Source organism: Terrapene carolina, unplaced genomic scaffold (assembly GCF_002925995.2).
Source record: "Terrapene carolina triunguis isolate 2854851 unplaced genomic scaffold, T_m_triunguis-2.0 Scaffold42, whole genome shotgun sequence".
NCBI classification, from domain to species: Eukaryota; Metazoa; Chordata; order Testudines; family Emydidae; genus Terrapene; species Terrapene triunguis.
The window spans coordinates 31914673-31935592 of NW_020664393.1; the positions used below are offsets into that span (position 1 = coordinate 31914673).

Consider the following 20920-nt stretch of genomic DNA (forward strand, 5'->3'; position numbering starts at 1 on the left):
TTAAGAAAGAATAGAGATTCTATTAGAAACAAGTGTGTGGTGGAAACAAATGGTTACAATATAAAACGCAAAATTGGGTCTATACTTATTAATAGTTACCTTTCCTATCTAATAAAGTAGGGTACCTCCCTCCCCAAGTTCAGTCTGTTGCAGAGCTAGCTGGAATCAAAGGACTCAGCATCCATTTTTTCATGAGAACACCCCTCAGTGAATGGAGAGCTAGTGCCTTTCCCCAGCCTGTGTTCTACTGAAACAAGCTTTTGTCTTTGTTCCTAGGCAGGGTGATTCTCAGGGCTGGTCCACACTAACCCCCCACTTCGAACTAAGATACGCAACTTCAGCTACGTTATTGACGTAGCTGAAGTTGAACTATCTTAGTTCAAACTTACCGCTGGTCCACACGCGGCAGGCAGGCTCCCCCGTCGACTCCGCGTATTCCTCTCACGGAGCAGGAGTACCGGCGTCGACGGCGAGCACTTTCGGGATCGATCCCAGAAGATCGATTGCTTACCGCCGGACCCGGAGGTAAGTATAGACGTACCCTCAGTCTGTTGAAATGTTCGTATTTTTTTTTTCTTTTACCACCTCCAAGTGGTTTAGATTGTTTGCAGTTGTCTGACGTTTTGCCCTTGAAAGTCTTGGGATGGAGCAAAGCTAGACAATTGTGCTTTGCATTATATCATTGGCTAACCATGATGGGGTGGACAACTCCCTCCTGCTTGAACGGGCCTCCATTGACGCTCGTTATCCCCTGCTGACTAATTTTCACTTCAAGTCCATAAAGCATACTTTCTGTATAAATACATTCTGCCTTAAAGATTACTGTACATACATGTCACAAAGATTATTAATCTTGACCGGTTACAAGCATACATGTTACTCTTATGGATAAACATCCTGCAAGATGTCTTTGGTGTGGTGAGTTTGTTAGGTCTGAGGTGAGAGTTCTTTCACAAAGAATGGGACTCTGCCAAGGAGCCTCTGTGTCACACAGTGCTACCTGAGGATTGGATTTCTAAAACCACCTTCTTCCTGTCTTGGCTCAGTCTTTGAATACATTGAAAGAAAATATACATGCTAAAAGCACCAACATCATTAGTAGGGTTCTTATAAAGCATATCTCACACAGATATGTATGAGATATGAATAAGATTTATTATACTGGTGTGGAAATGTGAATTTATAAATATAATTTGATTATATTTTTTTCAGTTCATGTTAAAAATGACTTTTTAAAACAGCAGTTTTCCAACATCTTTCCAAAGCAAACCACCACCACCTTAGGCTCTTGGATTTCCAGAGTACATAGAAACTAATTCAGGAATCTCTTTCTGTATTTTTAAATTCTAAATCTGTGGCTAACTTTGATCCCGGACTAAGGGTAGGTCTACAAGTAAGACACTGCAGGGGCGCAGCTACAGCGCTTTAGTGGCGACGCTACCTATGCTGATGGGAGAGCTTCTTCCACTAGCATAGTTAATCCACCTCCATGAGAGGCAGTAGCTATGTCGACAGGAGAAGCCCCTCCCCCATCAAAATAGTGCTGTCTATACCAGGAGTTAGTTGGTGTAACTTAGTTGTTCAGGAGTGTAGATTTGTCAGACCCCTGAGCGACATAGCTATGCTGATACAAGTTTGTAGTGTGGACTTGGCCTGAAATGTAAACAATAATTTTCAGAATCATCTAGCTAAAATCTGCTGACTTGAATGCCTGCCTTATTGTAACCTTTGGATCTTATTCATATCAGAGAACGTTGTCAGTGGTTTGGAGATGAAAAATAAGAAAACTGTTATAATGACAAACAAGTTTATACATATTTAGAGCTAACTGGCTAAAGGGAAAAATTGTTTGTGCTGTTAAAAGAATTTTCTGTGCTAAGATTTGCTGTCTTTTTTTATCATCAGCCTCTGGGGTTTGATCCTGCTCCCAATGACATTAGTGGGAGCTTTCAAATTTCTTTCAATAGAAGCTTGATTGGGTGCATACTCTCATGTAGTATCTGTTATTATTATGGCTATGTAGTTTAATTTTTGAATAGTCAAAATGAAAAAAGGTGGAGTGAACCTGCAGATGAAAAATTTAGATGATTCACATGAGCCTCAGTTATTTGATTTAAACGAAATTTGAATAATTTAAAAAAGTCTTTTTTTTTAATTGAAACTGTTCTCAAAAATAGTATATCTGCATTTACTTTTACAGGGATTAATTACATATGCTTTTCTGTTGAATAACCAGGTCCAATTTAATTCAAATTTGATTAATATAAAAAGCAAGTTTGACTTAGTTTTCTACTGATCATTTGAATTGACACTGTATGACCTTGAAAATAGTAACATTCAATTTTGTAGGATTTTCTCTAAATAATCTGACAAATATAGAAAGCAGTTTCGACGTAGTTCTTTATTGGTTTCTTTGTATTAAAACTCTGATCAAGAGAGTAGTAAGTTTGCATTTACTTATCTTATTAAGAGGGTTTTAATTTTAATCTTGGAGGGCTTTTTTTTTTTTTAACCTTAATAACCAGGTATAATTTAAGTGAGATTTGATTGATAAAAAGGAAATTTTGATGGAGTTCTTTTGTATGGATTACATTTTTATAAGACAAAATGAAATTCTTGAGCATTGTCAACCTCTTGGTCTAATAGATTTTTATTACTCAAGGTGTTCCAAGTACTTGGTGATATTACTGTGTGTGTGTATATCTGTGTATAAATATAAAATATATTTTAGTCCATTACTGTATTGAATATTTATGGAATGTATTTGTTACTTTTTAAGTAACTATTTTATTGATATAAAATGTCACCTATGAAAGTAGAATTTTGCCCCTTTTTGCACCAACCTTTTGCACTGTGGATGTAATCTGGAAAGAGTTATAAAAACTTTAAGAAGTCTTTAATATGTGGCTGCAAACACGAATCCAATTATTCCTCTTTATTTGTGTAGTTTGCCTACATTTAAGTACGGTTACCCTCAGATATAAGATACCTAAGTTTTTTTTTTTGTCCAGTCCTAGGAGGTTCATAGCCCTATGGTAGAACACGGTATGACAACAAATTTAAATTAAATATCCTACATACTTCCGTGGAAATGTTTATAATGATTATCCTGAATGTGATCATTTTTAGTGACGAGATGAGAAAAGTCTGCATTTTCCAGTAGTTGCTTATTGTTGTAAAGAAGGCAGTAGCAGTTTGCTGTAGCACTGCTAAGCTGGGAATATTTTGGTTTACGGGTTCAACACGGATTTAAATACTACAGTGCTGTACATCTCTCTGGTGGTAAGTGATTTTGCTGGACTATTTTACTCTTATCAGTGTAATGAGTTACTAATGCAATAAAAACAGCGAGGAGTCCTTGTGGCACCTTACGAGACTAACAAATTTATTTGGGCATAACATGGGCTAAAACCCACTTCATCAGATGCATGGAGTGAAAAATACAGTAAGTAGAATATATATTATAGCACATGAAAAGATAGGAGTTGCCTTACCAAGTGGGGGGACAGTGCTAACGAAACAATTCAATTAAGGTGGCAGTGGCCTATTCTCAACAGTTGGCAAGAAGGGGTGAATACCAAGGGAGGGAAAATTACTTTTGTAGTGCTAACGAGGCCAATGCAATCAAGGTGGATGTCACCCATTTCCAACAGTTGACAAGAAGGTGTGAGTATCAGCAGAGGGAAAATTATTTTTTGTAGTGACCCATCTGCTTACTGTATTTTTCACTCTACGTATCTGATGACGTGGGTTTTAGCCCACGAAAGCTTATGCCCAAATAAATTTGTTAGTCTCAAAGGTGCCACAAGGACTCCTCGTTGTTTTTGCTGATACAGACTAACACGGCTACCACTCTGAAACCTGCTGCAATAAAGATGTGCAAAATTTGGAGAGAAGTCTATCCACTAGTTTTGGCTAGTTCTGAGAGTGGTGATTGTTATGCTGTCTGGAGTGGCTCATGACTGAGTGCTAACCCCAAGACTATCAAGAAGCAGAGCACAAACCCCAAACTGGCTGTGTTCTCTATAATTAGATTTCACCAACCCAGTAACAAGTGTGAACTCCTAAAGCACTATAACAGTCTTACCATGGAGTCACAGACAGTCCCCTTGGGCATTCCCATCTATCTTGGCACCCAGGCAAGCTGGACTTAATGATAGTTGGTTGCTATATTATACCAAAGATCACAAAATTCTCACGTTGATCCCAGTCTCAAGAGACTACTCACTTACCCAGGTCAATTTGTATCTTAGATCTCACACCAAAGACAATGCCTGCAGCCAATCCTGTAATAAACTAACTGAAGGTTTAACAACTCAGAAAAGAGAGTTATTACAAGATTAGAGCAGACAAGCATATGTACACAAATGAGTTAAAGTCCATGGGTTTAAAAGGTGACAGAGTTGTAGTAATCTGTCAGCTCTGAATATCTTTTAGGGCTAACCCAGGTTGACACTGGGGATCTCTGCTTCTGTTTCATAGCTCCAGCCCCTCAGAGTCCAAATGGCAAAAGAGATGAAAAAAATTTGTCAGCTATTTTTATTTCCTTCTTCCAGAAATCAAGCGGATGAGATGAGCCCTTTTAGCCTCTTCGTGGGTGTGAAGGGGCAATTAAAGTCTTTGTATTGTGATGTCCCACAATGACCCATTTAGTTTTGCTAGGCCTCCTTGATGGTTAGGAGACGATCCCTCCTGACTGGGCTCACAGTTTCAGAGTAAATATTTTTACAGTCATAAAGCAAAAATTTAAATATTACCTTATATGATGTGATATAGTATAAGTGAGATTACTGCAGGCAGCAACTTACAAACATTTCATAATGTCTAAACACATTGTTATAAGTCCAGTACAAATCTTAGCCATACTAACACACAAGTGAAAGAGACTAGTGTCCAGCAATGAATTCATTAGTTCTTGGCTGAGGCTTAAAGGCTTGGCAAGAGCTGGCATCTGGTCTGCCAGCCTCACAGTGATTGATACAGAAACAGTTACTTTTGTAACATTTGAGGTTTTAAGTGTAACCTTATCTTTTAATTTCCAGGCTAGCATTTACGCTCGCTTTCTCTCTCTCTTTTTTTTTTCTTCCAATTGCAGTCAATATCCTTTGAAGTTTTGCAGTATTACTTAGACCAGTGGTTCTCAACCTATCTGCCATTGTGGGCTGCATCCAAGATTACCTTTATGTCCCTGAGGATGTAAAATGGGCCGCAGTCATGTGCTGATTGGGCCACAAGCTGAGAACCACTGACTAAGACGGTTTCCTTGTTTGAGTGGGATCATCACCCCTCTTGATCCTATAATCTTTCTGATTCATAAATATGAAGACCTTTCTGAAATCTGTCTCTCTTCATACATTATTGAAAAGATATAGGTATCATAGAATATCAGGGTTGGAAGGGACCCCAGGAGGTCATCTAGTCCAACCCCCTGCTCAAAGCAGGGCCAATCCCCAACTAAATCATCCCAGCCAGGGCTTTGTCAAGCCTGACCTTAAAAACCTTCAGAGAATCTTGATTTTGGTTGATGATCATAATAAGTGCAGGGGATACAGAAGAAAAGCTCTAGAGTGGCATCATGTTGAATTTGGGCCACTGTAGTACATTTATACAGGAGGCACTCATCACCAATATATACTTAGGAGGAATTGGATTGTGGATTCAGAGGAACATTGAGTCTGCCTTATGCCTTTAACTGCTGTTTTCACTGCTTTGAGAGGACTTACATTGTATATTTCTCTGCATCCCAGATGAATAATTGTTTTCTTTTAAACAATGAACTGGGTCAGTTTATCATGAAGCCAGATTCCTCTAGTACTTATGCTGTCTGTAGGGTACCCACAAGAACCATTTCTGTGGATGGGTCCTGGACTAGGAGGTCCTCTAAATAGGAGCAGATATGAATCCCTTTCTGCCTATGCACTAAAATACTTGTTTGTTATGGTTTATATTCCCTTTTATATGGCAATTTACCCAAAGACTCAGTCACTACTTTTGTCTATAGGCATCTTCAAAAAGTTTTGAAGTGTATTGTGCTGTTGCCAGGAGCTGCTTGGATGTGTGTTCCAGGAACAAAACCACATAGGCTTATATTACTGTCAGTAGACCTAGCTGAGGAATATAAAGCATCTAGGATAAACAACATAGCTAGTGATTTGTTTTAGTTTGTTTCCAGCTCAAGAGTTTTTGACCTTCCTTGGGAATAAGTTGGATGATAGTCTTCTAATGCCAGGCTGGCTCGAGGAAAGCAGATGAATTCTCGGGGGGATATTAGCATTGATGTAGTTGTAGTTGCATTAAAATGAATCCACTCACCTGTATGTAGACCATGAGAATCACTGGATAGACTATAAATTTGAGGTCCAATGCTCTCTATCCATTGTGCGACAGACCTTCAATTTTGCTGGAGTCTCCTGAGGCTTGAAGAGCCAGCACTTCTCAGGCTTTGCTTTATTGTGAGATCTGTGATGTATGAAGGTTCTGATGATTCTACTGAGGAAGAGGACGACAGACTTTTGTTTTAGTGACCATTGCTTTGGAGTGGGGCCCTGCAACCTATAGTATCCTTGGCCCGAGTCTGAAAGAGCCCTTGCCAAAGTTAAAGGACAATCAGAATGAAAGTAAAAGCCCACCCCCAAAATAACCTTCCACAGTTGATACCAAACCGAAACAAAAACACTTTATCTCACAAACAGCATTAATTGTGACCCTTCCTTCACAAAAGCCTGTTTGTTTTATAAAAAAAAGCATACGCAATGTGCTCTGAAGGCCAACAGAACAGTTCAAGGAATTAGTAGGTCCCACGGCTGAAGGCCTTCCTCATGGTGAATGTCCTACCAGCAGGGGTTCCTCCCTTTTAAATGGTTAGCACTCCAGCTCAAGCCCCTCCACTTGAAGCAGTTTGGTACAGGGAAAAGGGTGGTCTCTGAGGTAGGCAGGTTCCAAGTCACTGAGTGCTTTTCACAGGTAAAAATCAATACCAACTGGAAACCAAGGGATAGCAAGTGCAGGTCACAGAACTCTGGTGTTAGATAAGGTATAATAAACAGGCTACTGCTTTCTGTACGACTTTTGGTTTCCAGGCTGACTTAGGTGCAGCCCCATCAGGAGTGTATGGAATAGTCTAATGTTGAGGTGACAAACTTAAAGGCATGGATCCCATTAGCAATGTCTTCATCCAAGAAAATCAGTCACAATCTCCTGGCTAGACAAGGATGGGGAAAATGTTCATGGAGGCTGCTGCCATGTGATCATTTTAAGAGCTGCTGGGGATCTAACACAACTCCTAGAATGTGAGCAAGTAGTGGAAAGAGCAGGACAGGTATAATCCTTGCTGTATCTAACTGCTTTCCCATATAACTTCAGTCTTATCCCGATAGACCTTCAGACAGCTAGCTATCATGCATGGCCCAGGTGTTCAACAGTACTGGCTGGGCTGATGGGGAGAGAGCTGGATATCAACATTGAAGAGGAGGGAGGCAATATGAAATCCTGTGAAACTCCACACAGCAGAATTCCTAGGAATGAAAAGTAACTACCCAACACAACCCTGTGGAATTACCTAACAAGGAAAGAATGGAGCTGTCCAAGAACAAGCACTGCCCTGACAGGCACTGCTAGGCAATATTCTCCGGCTCTGGTGCACGCACACCAGTGTGGAATTCATGGCTGGAACCACCCGAAGAACTTCCGTTTCCAGCAAACAAGTAAGAGGGCAACAGAGTAAAAGGGAAGAACATGATCAAAGTAACACCTGGATTAATTTTAGGGAAGCTTTAGATGTTTGCTTTACAAAACTCAATGTCAGTATATAACACACAGAAAATTTACATCCTTGGATAAAAAAAATGAAGAGAGAGACTGCCTCTAATTTAAGTAGCATTACAAAACCCTGTTACCAACATGATAATATATCTGCTTTAGTAGTGCTGCCATGACAGTACCCTCTGCAGTATGTAGTGAATTTAAGTGCTTGCCTTGTGAATCTCCAAAGCTGGACGGACCTGAGGCTGCTGTTGTATCCAAACGTGGGTGGAGTGAGCTGTAGTGTGATGAGCATTCCCACCATAGAACAGTTCTGGGACATTTCTCAAATGTTTTCATATTTTCATATATTTCACTTAGAGGCTAAGCAAGGGAAGAATGTTTTCAGTGCCAGATTTATTTTTTAAAAACCCTAATCTACTCTTTAAAAGAAAAATGTCCTGCTGTGGAATGACATGGGATTTTTTTGCAGGGAGATAAGGGCTAGGCTGAAGCCCACAGGCAACATTAAGGTTTTTACTTCCAACAAACTTTCAAATCTATTAGTGTATGTTGCCTTATTTCCTAGGCTTGGGTAAGTCTGGCTTTGGAAGTCAGAGAATCTATGAGGTTTGGATACTGCCCTTAGATAAAGAGAGTACATGCAAGTTACTTTAGAGCTGATAAGCTTTTTGCCGTGCTTGTTCCTTGAAAGCTACTCAGAAAGAATGTGGTCAGTCAAGAGTTAATTTTCTCATCTGGGACCATGACCAGCAGTGTAGCCACTGCCACTAAGGAGCTAACATTCACAACTGCTTGCTTTAAATGAAGGGATTTATGTGTATTCACAGATTAATCTAAGCAGCAAATGCTGTGCAGAAATACATTTTCTTTATAACTTCCCACAGAAAAGAAGCAGTGGCTGGGCAAATTGTTAGAAATGTATTCTTTAACTAGACAATGATAAACATAGCATGTTCTTGCATCAACGAGGGTGTGTGCATGTGTGCGCATATATAAAATTTTTCTTTCAATATTCAGGAAGAGTGAATGTCTCCATTTATGACAATAGGCCTCCTTCCTTGGTGAAGTCCTTTTCACCAGTAAGGCCTCAGTCTTTTTCCCAGCTACCGAGCCATTTGGTTTCTGCTCTTACAGAATTAAAGACAAATGAAGGGAAAAAATGAGTTTGCCTACTCAGGCCTTGTCTATATGGCGCTTTAGTCCACATTACAGGGCTGTAAATTTCAGTGCACATGAGCATGTTGTGTGCTAACTGGCCTGATGGTGCTCACTAAAAGTTCCTTAGTGTGTGTGAATGTAGCTCTGTTTCAAACAGCACTATGTTAAGATGCATAAGAAAATGTTTAGTGCACATTAGAAGGGTCCATATGGGCCAGTTAGTGAGTGACACACTTATGTAGACTAAAGTATCATGTAGAGAAGCTCTCAGATTGTCTATACAATTAAGACTGAGTGGAGAAGCTAAAAATATGTTTAGCAGAAAAGGGAACCAAGTTAACGCTTGATGGCAAAGGTAACCTTGAAGAAAAATTCTAAGGTTTTTCAGACAAGCACTTTCAGTGACAGAGGAAGTGTATGGGTGGGGAAATAGAATCCAGTTTTGAGGCTGCTGCCTTATGCTGCAGGACACTGTGCTCTCTCTTCTCCTCCTCCCCCTCCCAGCTGCTGGACTGAGGTAGCAGGAGTCTCCTTTACTTTGGCCCAGGAGGCTGCATTCACATGATAAGAATGGCCAGACTGGGTCAGACCAAAGGTCCATCTAGCCCAGTATCCTGTCTTCTGACAGTGGCCAATGCCAGGTGCCCCAGAGGGAATGAACAGAACAGGTAATCATCAAGTGATCCATCCATCCCCTGTTACCCATTCCCAGCTTCTGGCAAATAGAAACTAGGAACACTATCCCTGCCCATCCTGGCTAATAGCCATTGATGGACCTAGTCTCCATGAACTTATCTAGTTCTTTTTTGAACCCTATTATAGTCTTGGCCTTCACAACATGCTCTGGCAAAGAGTTCCACAGGTTGACTGTGCGTTGTGTGAAGAAATACTTCCTTTTGTTTGTTTTAAATCTGCTGCCTATTGATTTCATTTGGTGACCCCTCGTTCTTGTGTTAGGAGGAGGAGTAAATAACACTTCCTTTTTTACTTTCTCCACACCAGTCATGATTTTATAGACCTCTGTCATATCCTCTCTTAGTCATCTCTTTTCCAAACTGTAAAGTCCCAGTCTTATTAATCTCTTCTTATACGGCAGCTGTTCCATACCCTTAATCAATTTTGTTGCCCTTTTCTGAACCTTTTCCAATTCCAATATATCTTTTTTGAGATGGGGCAAACATCTGCATGCAGTAGTCAAGATGTGGGCACACCATGGATTTATATAGAGACAATATGATGTCTTTTTATCTATCCCTTTCTTAGTGATTCACAATGTTGTTAAGTATCAGAGGGGTAGCCGCGTTAGTCTGAATCTGTAAAAAGCAACAGAGGGTCCTGTGGCACCTTTAAGACTAACAGAAGTATTGGGAGCATAAGCTTTCGTGGGCAAAAACCTCACTTCTTCAGATGCAAAACCTCACTTCTTGCATCTGAAGAAGTGAGGTTTTTACCCACGAAAGCTTATGCTCCCAATACTTCTGTTAGTCTTAAAGGTGCCACAGGACCCTCTGTTGCTTTTTACAATGTTGTTAGATTTTTTTGACTGCCACACCACCAGTGGATGTTTTCGGAGAATCTCTTTCATGAGTGGTAACAGCTAATTTAGACCCCATCATTTTATATGTATAGTTGGGATTATGTTTTCCAATGTGCATTACTTTATCAATACAAGTATGCATTTGTGCCCTGCTGCAGACATGTCTAACAGGCTTCACCATGTTTATGCCTATTCGCTCAAAGGGCACTCTCACAATGGGTAGTGTTAGCTGGGAGACCGTCTTTGGGCCCTTCCACTGGCATTCAAATAAGGCACAATAGTCTCTCACATCCAGGTGGATGCCCAGCCAGTAGAATCTCAGGGTCACCTGTCAAACATCTTCTCTCTTCCCAAGTGACCCCCATATGGGGCTGTATGGGATAACTGTAGTACCCTCCTTTGAAACTTCCTCAATACTAGGAGTTGCATTCATACCTCTCCCATTCTAGGATCCTTCATCGCCCGGTATGCTCTCTTGCCTATTTATTCAAAATGGGGCCACTGTTTCAACTGCTGGGGATCCAGTAGTTTGCTGTCCGCACAGGCAAGCTGCTCATAAACCTTGTTCAGTGTGGGGTTGTTTCTTTGTTCTTCCACAAAGTCCCCCTCATTGGAAAGTAGGTCTAGGTTGACGGGCAGTGGCAAGCCCTTATGGCCGCAGGTGACATATCCTTCACTAATGGGGAGGGTCTTTCTTCATCTTCCTTTGATCCTCTTTCTTCCCAAGGCTCCCTCTTGGCCACTGCAGCTGTCTCCTGCCTTCTCGGGTCTTCCAGCTCCACTTTCTCCAATGAGGTGCCCTGCCACTCTTTGACCACTTCTTTGAAGAACTTCCATTCATGCCCAAGTATGACCAAGCAGGGCAGGTCTTTTGCCACTGCAGCCTGTAATGTTTCTATGTGTTTTTGCATGGTCAGCCGTACATCTCTTGTTGGGTAGGGTCAGATGTCCCCACAGATACACTGGAGGTTGATTTACATCCTCCGCTTTACTTCCTGTCCCCTCTAGCCTCTCCCAGACTAAGGTCTGGCTACAGTCTCAAAGCAGAACTGTGGTTGGTAGGTTTCTGGTGAGATATTTAAGCTGTCTAAGATGACTGCTTTGACATACAGCAAAAAGCAATTGCCTATGAACTAATGACTCAGATGATCAGAAATGATTCTGAAGTTTAACACTTCAGGCAGTGAGGAAATTAAGGCTTTCCCTATTGAGAGAGAGAAAGAGAGAGAGAGAGAGAGAGAGAGAGAGAGAGAGAGAGGATCCTTTGTATATGCACCTCTGTAACCTAGGTAAAATGAGCATGAAGAAGTGTGGGGGAAGGACAGATGCATATGGAAAAGATTAAAATGATAAACTGCCTAAAAATTTGTCCCCAGAACTAATCAAGGTGTTCAGAAAATATAAACTGTTTTACCTGAATCAGTTTCAGAATGGCTTTACAAGCTGTACTATTTTTAGATCTCCCCTGTTGGTACCTGACTTGACTTGCTAAAGTGGAGACCATCTATTTTCAGGTCTAACTCAAGTACTTGCAAGACAGCAACAACAGCACTTAAAAGCTGTTTTGCATGTGATGCATGAAAATATTTTCTTTTTATTCAGTTGCACTTTCATATCTAAAAAAGATGCTGCACCAAAGGGACCTGATAAGATACTAGAGTTCCTTCAGATATGATCATTTCAGAGAAAGTATCCCTGCAGGATTATTGTAGTAGAAAATGGGACTGATATATATGCCAATAAAGTTACATTTCAGACTCTTTGCAGCATTAAATAGCTCTCGCCAGTATTCCATAACAGATTTCAAAATTATGTTGTGACTCCTTTGAGAAAAATACAATGGACATCATTCTAAACTGCCCTTGAGGAGCATTTTATTGGTGAATGTAACAGGTCTGTTAATACGTACCTTAGAATGAGCATCTGTAATTTCTTTTTCCAGTAGATGTGTTGCCCTTGTGTTGAATAATGTTTTTCAAAAACTGGCCAGCTCATATTATAAACATACATGTCAGACTGCTTAGTCCTAAAACTTGTCAGTTGGCTTGTGTTAGGTTAGGTGACTACAATCTGGAGATCTGTGGATACTTCTTTAATAAAACATGTATTTTTTTTTGTACACCAAACTATTAATACAAACGATATAAATTATAATGCCAAAATCAATCTAAATTTACTTGCCTTCCAACAACAATAGAGTTCAGTTTGAAATCCTAAACTTCAGTAACTAAAAAAGCTATGTCAGAGAAGACACTGAGCTGCTTGGCTTAGTCTTCCTGTTTTAACTTACCTTCATGTTTGAGCTGGAAGTGTTTATACTAGCACATGTGAATTCATAACATTTGTATTAGTATTGGTTTATATTTGCCAAGACAATGAAAAGTAAGAGAAAGCATTGATTTTTGAGACAGCACAGTTAATCAGCTAAAAGAAAATATAAAAACAAAACTGATTTTGTTGCACCATAGGCAGTTGGTATAAATGTGCAGAAATTAAGTGAAACAGACACAATTTCACAGCAAAAAGAAATCAATAATTTCATCAATAGGTTTGAGTCTACAATTGTACAGTACGTAAAAGTCTACCCAAATAATACATAGGAATATAAAACAACAAATATGCAAGTTCCTAACCATTTTCAGATTTAAATGATATCCACGTGAAAAATTTAAAACTTTTGACTTCTTATTTTAAAAACTTGTCTTAAAGGATTTGCTGTGAGCCTTCAGGTGATTCTGTCAAACCCTAAAGCTGTATTCAAACGCCGTGGGTCTCAACCAGGAATGCAAGAATCTGATTTTCTGAAACAGATAACAACCGTGGAGGAGTTGGAACCAAAAGCAAACAATTGCACAAAGGTACTAATTCCACTATCATTGCAGAATACTTATAGCTATCTTTGTAGATTACCGAATACTGCACTAATTAACCTTCTGTTTTTTAGGTTCTTGTATGGCACACTCGAACAGAAAAGGTAAATCTAGGTAATGAGCCAAAATACCACCTAGACACAGTTAAAATTGAGGTATGATCTAGAGCTATAACTGTGGGGGACATACTATAGGAAATGGATGTGGCTGAAGATGCCTGAAACTTCAATTAAGAATTCAAGCAGTGTACAATCTACCACTCTGCAACATCCTGTACTAGTCATCTGATGGACTTCTGTACAAACAAAAATTTGTCAGATAAGCAAATCTGATATCTTAAGAGACATAACATCTTTTGTCTTGTTTTGCATGCATTTCTCATCTCAGTATCATTGAACTGAAATATAAGCATTTGTTTTAAGAGTTTCCACATAGTAATACCAATCAAGACTGAAAGAACTGAAGTGCAACATTTTCAGAAACATTATTTATCCAGCTTAATTGATGGAATTATTATAAACTGGTTTAAGATCGCAAAATGTTGGTCACCAAAAATTTTTGTTAAAAGCACTTTCCAGATTAAATGTGGTTTTCTTGTATTACACAACAACTTTCTTGAAGTCACAGTGACAAGGTAGATCATACAGTATGAAATAAAAACCACACAATGGTTTATGGCTTTATCTTTTTAATATAGGGAAATAACATTTTATCAATACGAGGCACCATAAAATGTAAACACAATTACTGTCAAACCTGGATATATCTGCAAAAGTATCCTTATGTGGTGAGTTACCCTGTATGCATATTGTGCAATAAGTTCTCTATACCCATACACATATGGAGCCAAATTGCATATTTTGTCACAGGAAATTCAAATGGATCAAATATTCATGTTTTAAAAGAATAAACTAAAAATGTGTGGAACTACAGTAATATCCAGGTTTATCTTGCTTTCACTAACCATGTTCCCTGTTAAGCACACCATAATAACATCACAGTGAAATGAATGATAAAACACAGTATGTTTGATACACTAAAAACATTGTTCAGTGATACATTTACATTCTATTTATATGATTAAACATTTGTTCATACAGTACCTTCTACAAGGATTACTGGGTAATTTGGGGGGCAAGGTTTATATATTTAGAGATATTACTAACATGATAGCTACGTCCCTTATATGCAAACGTTTGATCTATAATTTTGAGAAAAAAAATTGAGTATGCAATTGGTAAAGCAGCTGCTTGATATGGTTTATGAAATCATATGTACTGTAATATGAAAGAGCTGCCAATGATATATAAATGTATTCTCAATCTGCTTTCCACCACATCAAATTTAAATCAATACAGCCCACAACACAGTCAGTGAGATAACTTCTTAATCTGAACAACTGGGAGAAAAGAAAAAGAATAAATGCATTTGAGCAAGGAATGTCAAGTGACTGTTCTGCATGAAACTGCTGTTGCAATTTTCATTTCCACAGTTGTGTGCTGAGAGTCTGACCTGAAGAGCTTCCTGTCCATCCTGCCACTGTATTGGGGGGCTGGCCAAAGCCCATCACATTGCTGGAACTAGTGAGATTCATGCCAGCCATTTGCTGATTCATCTGTGAAATGCACACACGGTTCTAGTTAGTACTGGTGTTAGAGCACACAAACTTTTTATCAGCTTGAAACAGTAAAAGGGTTCCTAAACCAAGTAAATATAATGTTAGGGAACAAAATGGTGGATTGATTTAAATCACTAATTTAAATCAGCAAGCAGGAAACCTTGATTTAACAAATTGATTTTAATAATATTTTGCATTTGTAATTTTTAGTTATTTTCCTAAAGAAAGTTATCAACTAATAAGAATCAGCCTATTACAACATGTTATTTGCTGCTAAATATGGTACTTTTTTTTGGCTAACCAGCAAGATACAGTGTATCTATACATATTTATTTAAACAATTATATAGCTTAACTCACCTTTAGTTTCTTAATTTTTACATTTTATGTTAGAAAATGGTGAATGAAGTATTAATTAGATGATTAATAATATTTTTATTTGTGATTGAAGGCAAGCTCTATTTGGATGGAAATCCAAATATACAAAAACAGCATTTAAATTTTTTTATTAAATGAAACGACTGTCAAAAGCTGGTTTAGCACATCAACAAAGTCTGCTTCCAGGTGTTTGGCCAGTCAGGAGAAAGCAAGGCAGAATCGTGCTAATACTGTCTTATCACTAAAACATTTGTAACTGGAGAGGAATGATAAAATAATTACATTGCTGCTTACATCTATAACAAACATATGAAGTGTACTTTAAGGGGTTATATAGATTTATTTAATTACGTTAATTTGTAATGTTCTGGTCAGCTTTGCAATCTGAAAATGTATTAAGGTAAACAGCATTTCTCAGTATGAATAAACTAAAATGTATTTGAAAGTAGTGGCTGCCATTATGCTTTGAAAAGTAATCACATATGTAAACATAAACGGTGAAGTAAAACAGTTTTTCAAAAATTTCAGTCTTAAACTAAGATGTTAACAGTTTTTTCCAAATATCTAATTGCTAATCTGATGTGTCCCCCTCACTGGACGCAACGAAATTTTTTGGGTATCTGTAGTAGTATGTCTCTTTTACCCTCTAGTTCAAAAAATTGAGTTAACTTATTCCACAAAATAAAAATAGTTTAGCATTTTCAGTCAGCATTTTAGTCCACAGGTTAATCTATCCTGCATTTTATAATTTCCATGTTTCAGTTATTACTGGTTTGACTTTGTATATATGAATTAGAAGAGTCAGGACATTAGCTATCATCGTAACATAATTTTACTCTATCAAAGTGAAATATTCACAATAACTATTAAATGAATTTTAAACTACTTTCAGCAAAATCATTCACACTATGATTTTTTTAAAATTACAATTCAAAAGTGAGCGTACAATCCTGTTTATCTTACTGTTTATCAAAATGGCCTCTTATCTGTTATGTTCCTCTGCAGTCATCACTTACCCAGTAACTCCTACGCATTATTTAAAATCCTAATTTCTCCCACTGCTGTTTTGTTCCCAGAACACTTCAGATAAATATGATTTTACTTACTGCATATTTATTCTGCAATTACATTTTTGATTTTTTTTAATCACTAGAATGTTTTGGTAGGAGAAGACTATTTTTATATTGATTCTTAAAAATTACTGTGAATTAATTACTTTGGTGGAAGGTAAGCAGTATTCTTACCACCTTCCTAAAATGACTCATTTTTTGGATCATTATACTAAAATTAAATGAAAGGCAGTAACTGGATGTCCTTTTTAATTAATTAAACCTTTTTTGTGAATTAGTCCATCCAAAGTTTAAAGAAATGAACTATGAATGATCAAGCTTTACAGAGAGTTTTCTGCAGATAGAGGCTAAAGATTTCATGTTTTAAAAAAAGTGTTCTCTATCCAAATTTCAAAATTATGTTTGCAGCGTGATTCTGAATTTCTAATTGTATCTGTTTGCGGGGAGTGAAGGCTCTTGAGTATTTCAGATCTTTTATGAATTGAGTTGTCTCTCATTTGCTGATCAAGGGAAGTGCAGCATCTCATTCTTGAGTGTGCTTTATGATCTAGAGATACAGAACACTGACTTTCTCGTTTTCATGAACTATTACAAAATGAACCTAACCAACAGACTGTTTTCAAACCGGAAAGGAAGGCTTTATTTTATATTTACATACAAAAGCCTGTGATTTTTCAACTATATTTTATATAAATTTATTAACAAAATGTTTGTGCAGAATTAGCATATGCTACAAAAATTACTTGAGAAAAATATTTAGCTATAATTATTGGTAGATTATATACAATTATGTAACTATGTTTTCATTTTTTTAAAATGTCCTGTTCCCAGAAAACCCCATATTTGGAAAAATGCAAGCTGTTTTGGGACTTTTTTTGAGACAAGTATTCTAAACTTATTTTTTAGAAAATGATACAATTGTAAGATTTGACCTATAAGCAAAAAATATTTTATATCCTAACAGGGTGGATAAAAATCAATTATTTAAAAATATGATTTTTTAAAATGTAAATTACATACAAGGTTTTTAAATATAAATATTTAAAATTAAATTTGAAATTATGGTATGTATGTTGAGACCTAAACTTAACATGATCAATTAAAATCATGTACATTAAATACAAAATGAATGATTATGCTATACATGTTTAGCTCCTTAAACTTCCAACGAAAACAAAAATTAATTTAGATATAAAATTAACCTCTCTCTTGAAATATTTGCTTTTAGAACGTTACACTGAATCGCTTAAATCAGTGGTCCCCAAACTGTGGGGTACACCCTTCTTGGGGGGCACGAAAGTACGTTCGGGAGGAGCACGTGGCAGGGCGTGGGCCAGCCCCCATGGCATGGGGAGGGAGTACCACCTAGCCCCACTCCACCCTCATTCCCTCACTACCGCCATCCACAGTTCTGCCCCCAGCTTCGCTGTCAGCCCAAGGTCTTCTGCTGCAGAAGCTTTGGCTGTGCAGTAATGGGGGTGGGTGGGGGGGTGGACAGATTCCATTACTGGTAAGGGGGGGCGTGACAGGAAAAGTTTGGGCACCACTGACAAGTACAGTACTGAGCACACACCTCAACACTCTTTATAATTGTTACTACAATGGAACCTTCAAACATGTTTTATCAACATAAAAAAAGTGTAAACTATCTTCAGATTATTTGGTTAGACTAACCATTATTCAACTACAGTAGAGTCAGGGCACAAACAGTAATGTGCATCCTCCACTAAAGCCTATTTTAAAGTATCTCATTTGAAAGTCCAGATGAATGGCAAATGGCCATTCTCATTGGGTCTAAGTTCTGTGCTCACTTACATGCATGCAATACCATTAAAATGAATGGAGTTGCACACATACAACTGATTGGAGAATCTGGCTCCATGAATTGGGCAACAGCAGTTAATACACAGTAACTCAGAGATTGTGGTATTTGTGGTAGTCATTTTAAAGTACATTGTTCAATTTGTTCTAGGAGTTGGCTAAATTGCACTCAAAATTATAGCTGGTATCTTTACTCTAAGTTTAAATGTATCACATCTGTAATATTATGCAGCTGTCTCAGACATGGAAGAAATAGTTTCATCACAGGGTCTACAACAGAGCAGAGCTACAGCTTTCCAAGTATAGCTTGTGGAAAACAAATGATTTTATTCATAAAACAGTAACTTTTATCCAATCAATACAAGGGCAAAAAAATCCTCACCTGAGAGATGTTCCATTGAGCTTGTTGATTTTGTTGCATGCCATAGTTATTTTGTGCAGTAACCATTTGTCCCACCATTCCTCCTTGGGGTCCAATGACATTTTGAGGAAGTCCCATCACACCAGTTTGTGTAGTGCCAGTGAAACCATTGGGCATTCCAATGCCCACCATCATACCTGTGTTCTGTCCTATGACAGGCACTGATTGTCCCATCATATTTCCCATCATTCCACCAGCTGCAGGCACAGGTACTCCCATGGCTGGAAAACCTTGAAAATGAGTTGATGGTTGTGTGGTAAATGGCATGGAAGAAGATCCCATGAAAATACCTGCATTTTGGAAGGGGGGTGGGGAAGAGGGAGGAACAGAAAGGAAGAAAATATTTTTTACTGATTTTCTTCCCTAAAGTTTGAATCACTAAATGCCAGTTTTAGAAGGTAGTTTGTAGAGCTGATTATGTCCACCCTATTGTACACAAAATCAGTATCTGGCAAAACTGAGAAAGTGATAAGAAAGAATGGTGTATTAACAAAAATGGCACAATAAATAACAGTTTAACTGCCAAAGCTGAGCTCTTCAGCCTCAGAGCCAAATTTTTATCTCATTTGCACCAGCATCTCTTATCTCAGTCACACTACTGAAAATTAGTGGATTCCCACCAGTTTAATGAGATCAAAACATGACTTTGTAATGATTTAGGCAGTCTGCTGTTCACATACCGAGGAATCTCATTGCATTAGAAGTAATGAATGATCATACAACAAAAGTTATATCAAATAATAAAAATTAGGATTATCAGTATATTTTGTGTATGATTATAATATGAGAGCAGCTATAACGTCTAATAAAATAAAATCAGCCTGAATCCTGTACTACTTTTTCTTCTAGTCTTAATGCTTCATTCATTTTAACTTTTCAGCTGTGAAAATGGTAAGAACACACAAATCCACTTGAATATACATAAATAAGGACAAATGTGTTTAATTTTATGTTGACAGCAGATTATAACTACTGTATTCTGAACACTGCTTAAAAATTGAATCACTTTGGAAACAGGATTTGAAAATTAATTACCTGGAGCATTTTGCTGCTGCATGGTCCCAGTGCCATACAGTGATAAGATGGAGTCTTTGGAGAGTTGTTTCTTTGCTGACTCTTCTGATTTTGTTGTTTGCTCAGTGAACAGATCAAGATCCCCGGATGCAGCAGATAAGGTGGCAGCTGTTGGTTTAGTGGAAGTGCTCTGGGAAATAAAGGTCAAAACAGACAGGCTATTGAATGAAGCTACCAGTGGAAATTATATCAGATTAAGAGCTGTGCATTCTCACTCCTAAACTAAATTAAAAGCAATTTGGTTATTAAATTAGTTGTAAGTGAATCAGTATTTTAGCATTTGTAATATTACCACAAAGAAACCCAAATACTTGCCAATGCATAGCATCTGCAAGGAGGACCCATTCAGGTTAACACAAGCAGCAAAAATGACTGAGTGAATTTGTGCTTATATACATTGGTTACATGACTCTTGCTGTTCCTAAATTTTCCATCTGTGGATAGCATACTTCATAAAATGAAGTTAAATGATGAAAAATGATTAAGAAACCAAGAAGGACGTTACAATTTCACATTTTTCATTAATCCTCTTAGAGAGGAAATTAGATAGGAACTAAAACAAAAGCTTTTCAGTGTGTTGGAAGACATTAGCTTCTTTAGTCTAAGAATATCGTGCAATAGAATTTTATGCTAAATTATAACATAGCTTCTCTGAAATATGTTGCCAGTGAATTGTTGCTTGATATTTTCACATCTGGAACTGACTTTTGGACAGTTACATTGCTATCACTAAGCAAATAAACACTATCTCGATTTTCATAAGCCTCTAGTCTACCTTCAATTTTTCTCAGCCTTATTACTTTTTAATTAATGCTTTAGAAACAAATTACACAAAGATGGCCTCCAGGTTCTATTATTTTGTTACTGATACACAAACAAGATGATTCCTTGCCTCTGGTATCTGAATAGACAACATATTGTCTTTATACAACATAATCCTCTACCAGAATGAAATGTTCATTTTAACAATAGGAACTCACTACTGTAACTCCTAGCTAAAGTTGTAGTTCTGTTCCTGAAAAATGTGACTTTAAGTGAAACGATGTTAAGCGAATCCAATTTCCCCATAAGAATTAATATAAATGGGGGGAGTTAGGTTACAGGGAATTTTTTTTCACCAGAAGATCGCGCGCTCTCTCTTTCTCTCTCTCTCTCTCACACACACAGAATTTGCAGGGTTAAACCCCCTCCTCAACTATCTACCTCATAC

General features: G+C 37.8%; 2 protein-coding genes across 3 annotated transcripts in view; one reads left to right on the forward strand and one right to left on the reverse strand.

Annotated features, from left to right (window-relative positions):
- Positions 1-14095, forward strand: part of B3GAT2 (beta-1,3-glucuronyltransferase 2) — a 47103-nt gene extending 33008 nt beyond the window's left edge. The window contains exons 3-4 of the mRNA XM_024193787.2: positions 13169-13317; positions 13404-14095. Coding sequence (XP_024049555.1) covers positions 13169-13317; positions 13404-13490 — 236 coding nt within the window. The 3' untranslated portion in view covers positions 13491-14095. The remainder of the gene's footprint in view (positions 1-13168; positions 13318-13403) is intronic.
- A 9-nt stretch (positions 14096-14104) lies between these two features.
- The window catches only part of SMAP1 (small ArfGAP 1), a 230453-nt gene continuing 223637 nt past the window's right edge, over positions 14105-20920 (reverse strand). For both annotated transcript variants that reach the window (XM_024193778.3, XM_024193768.3), the window contains exons 9-11: positions 19672-19840; positions 18598-18926; positions 14105-14944 (exon numbers count right to left, since the gene is read on the reverse strand). In XM_024193778.3, the coding sequence (XP_024049546.1) occupies positions 14810-14944; positions 18598-18926; positions 19672-19840 (633 nt within the window). In that variant the 3' untranslated portion in view covers positions 14105-14809. The remainder of the gene's footprint in view (positions 14945-18597; positions 18927-19671; positions 19841-20920) is intronic.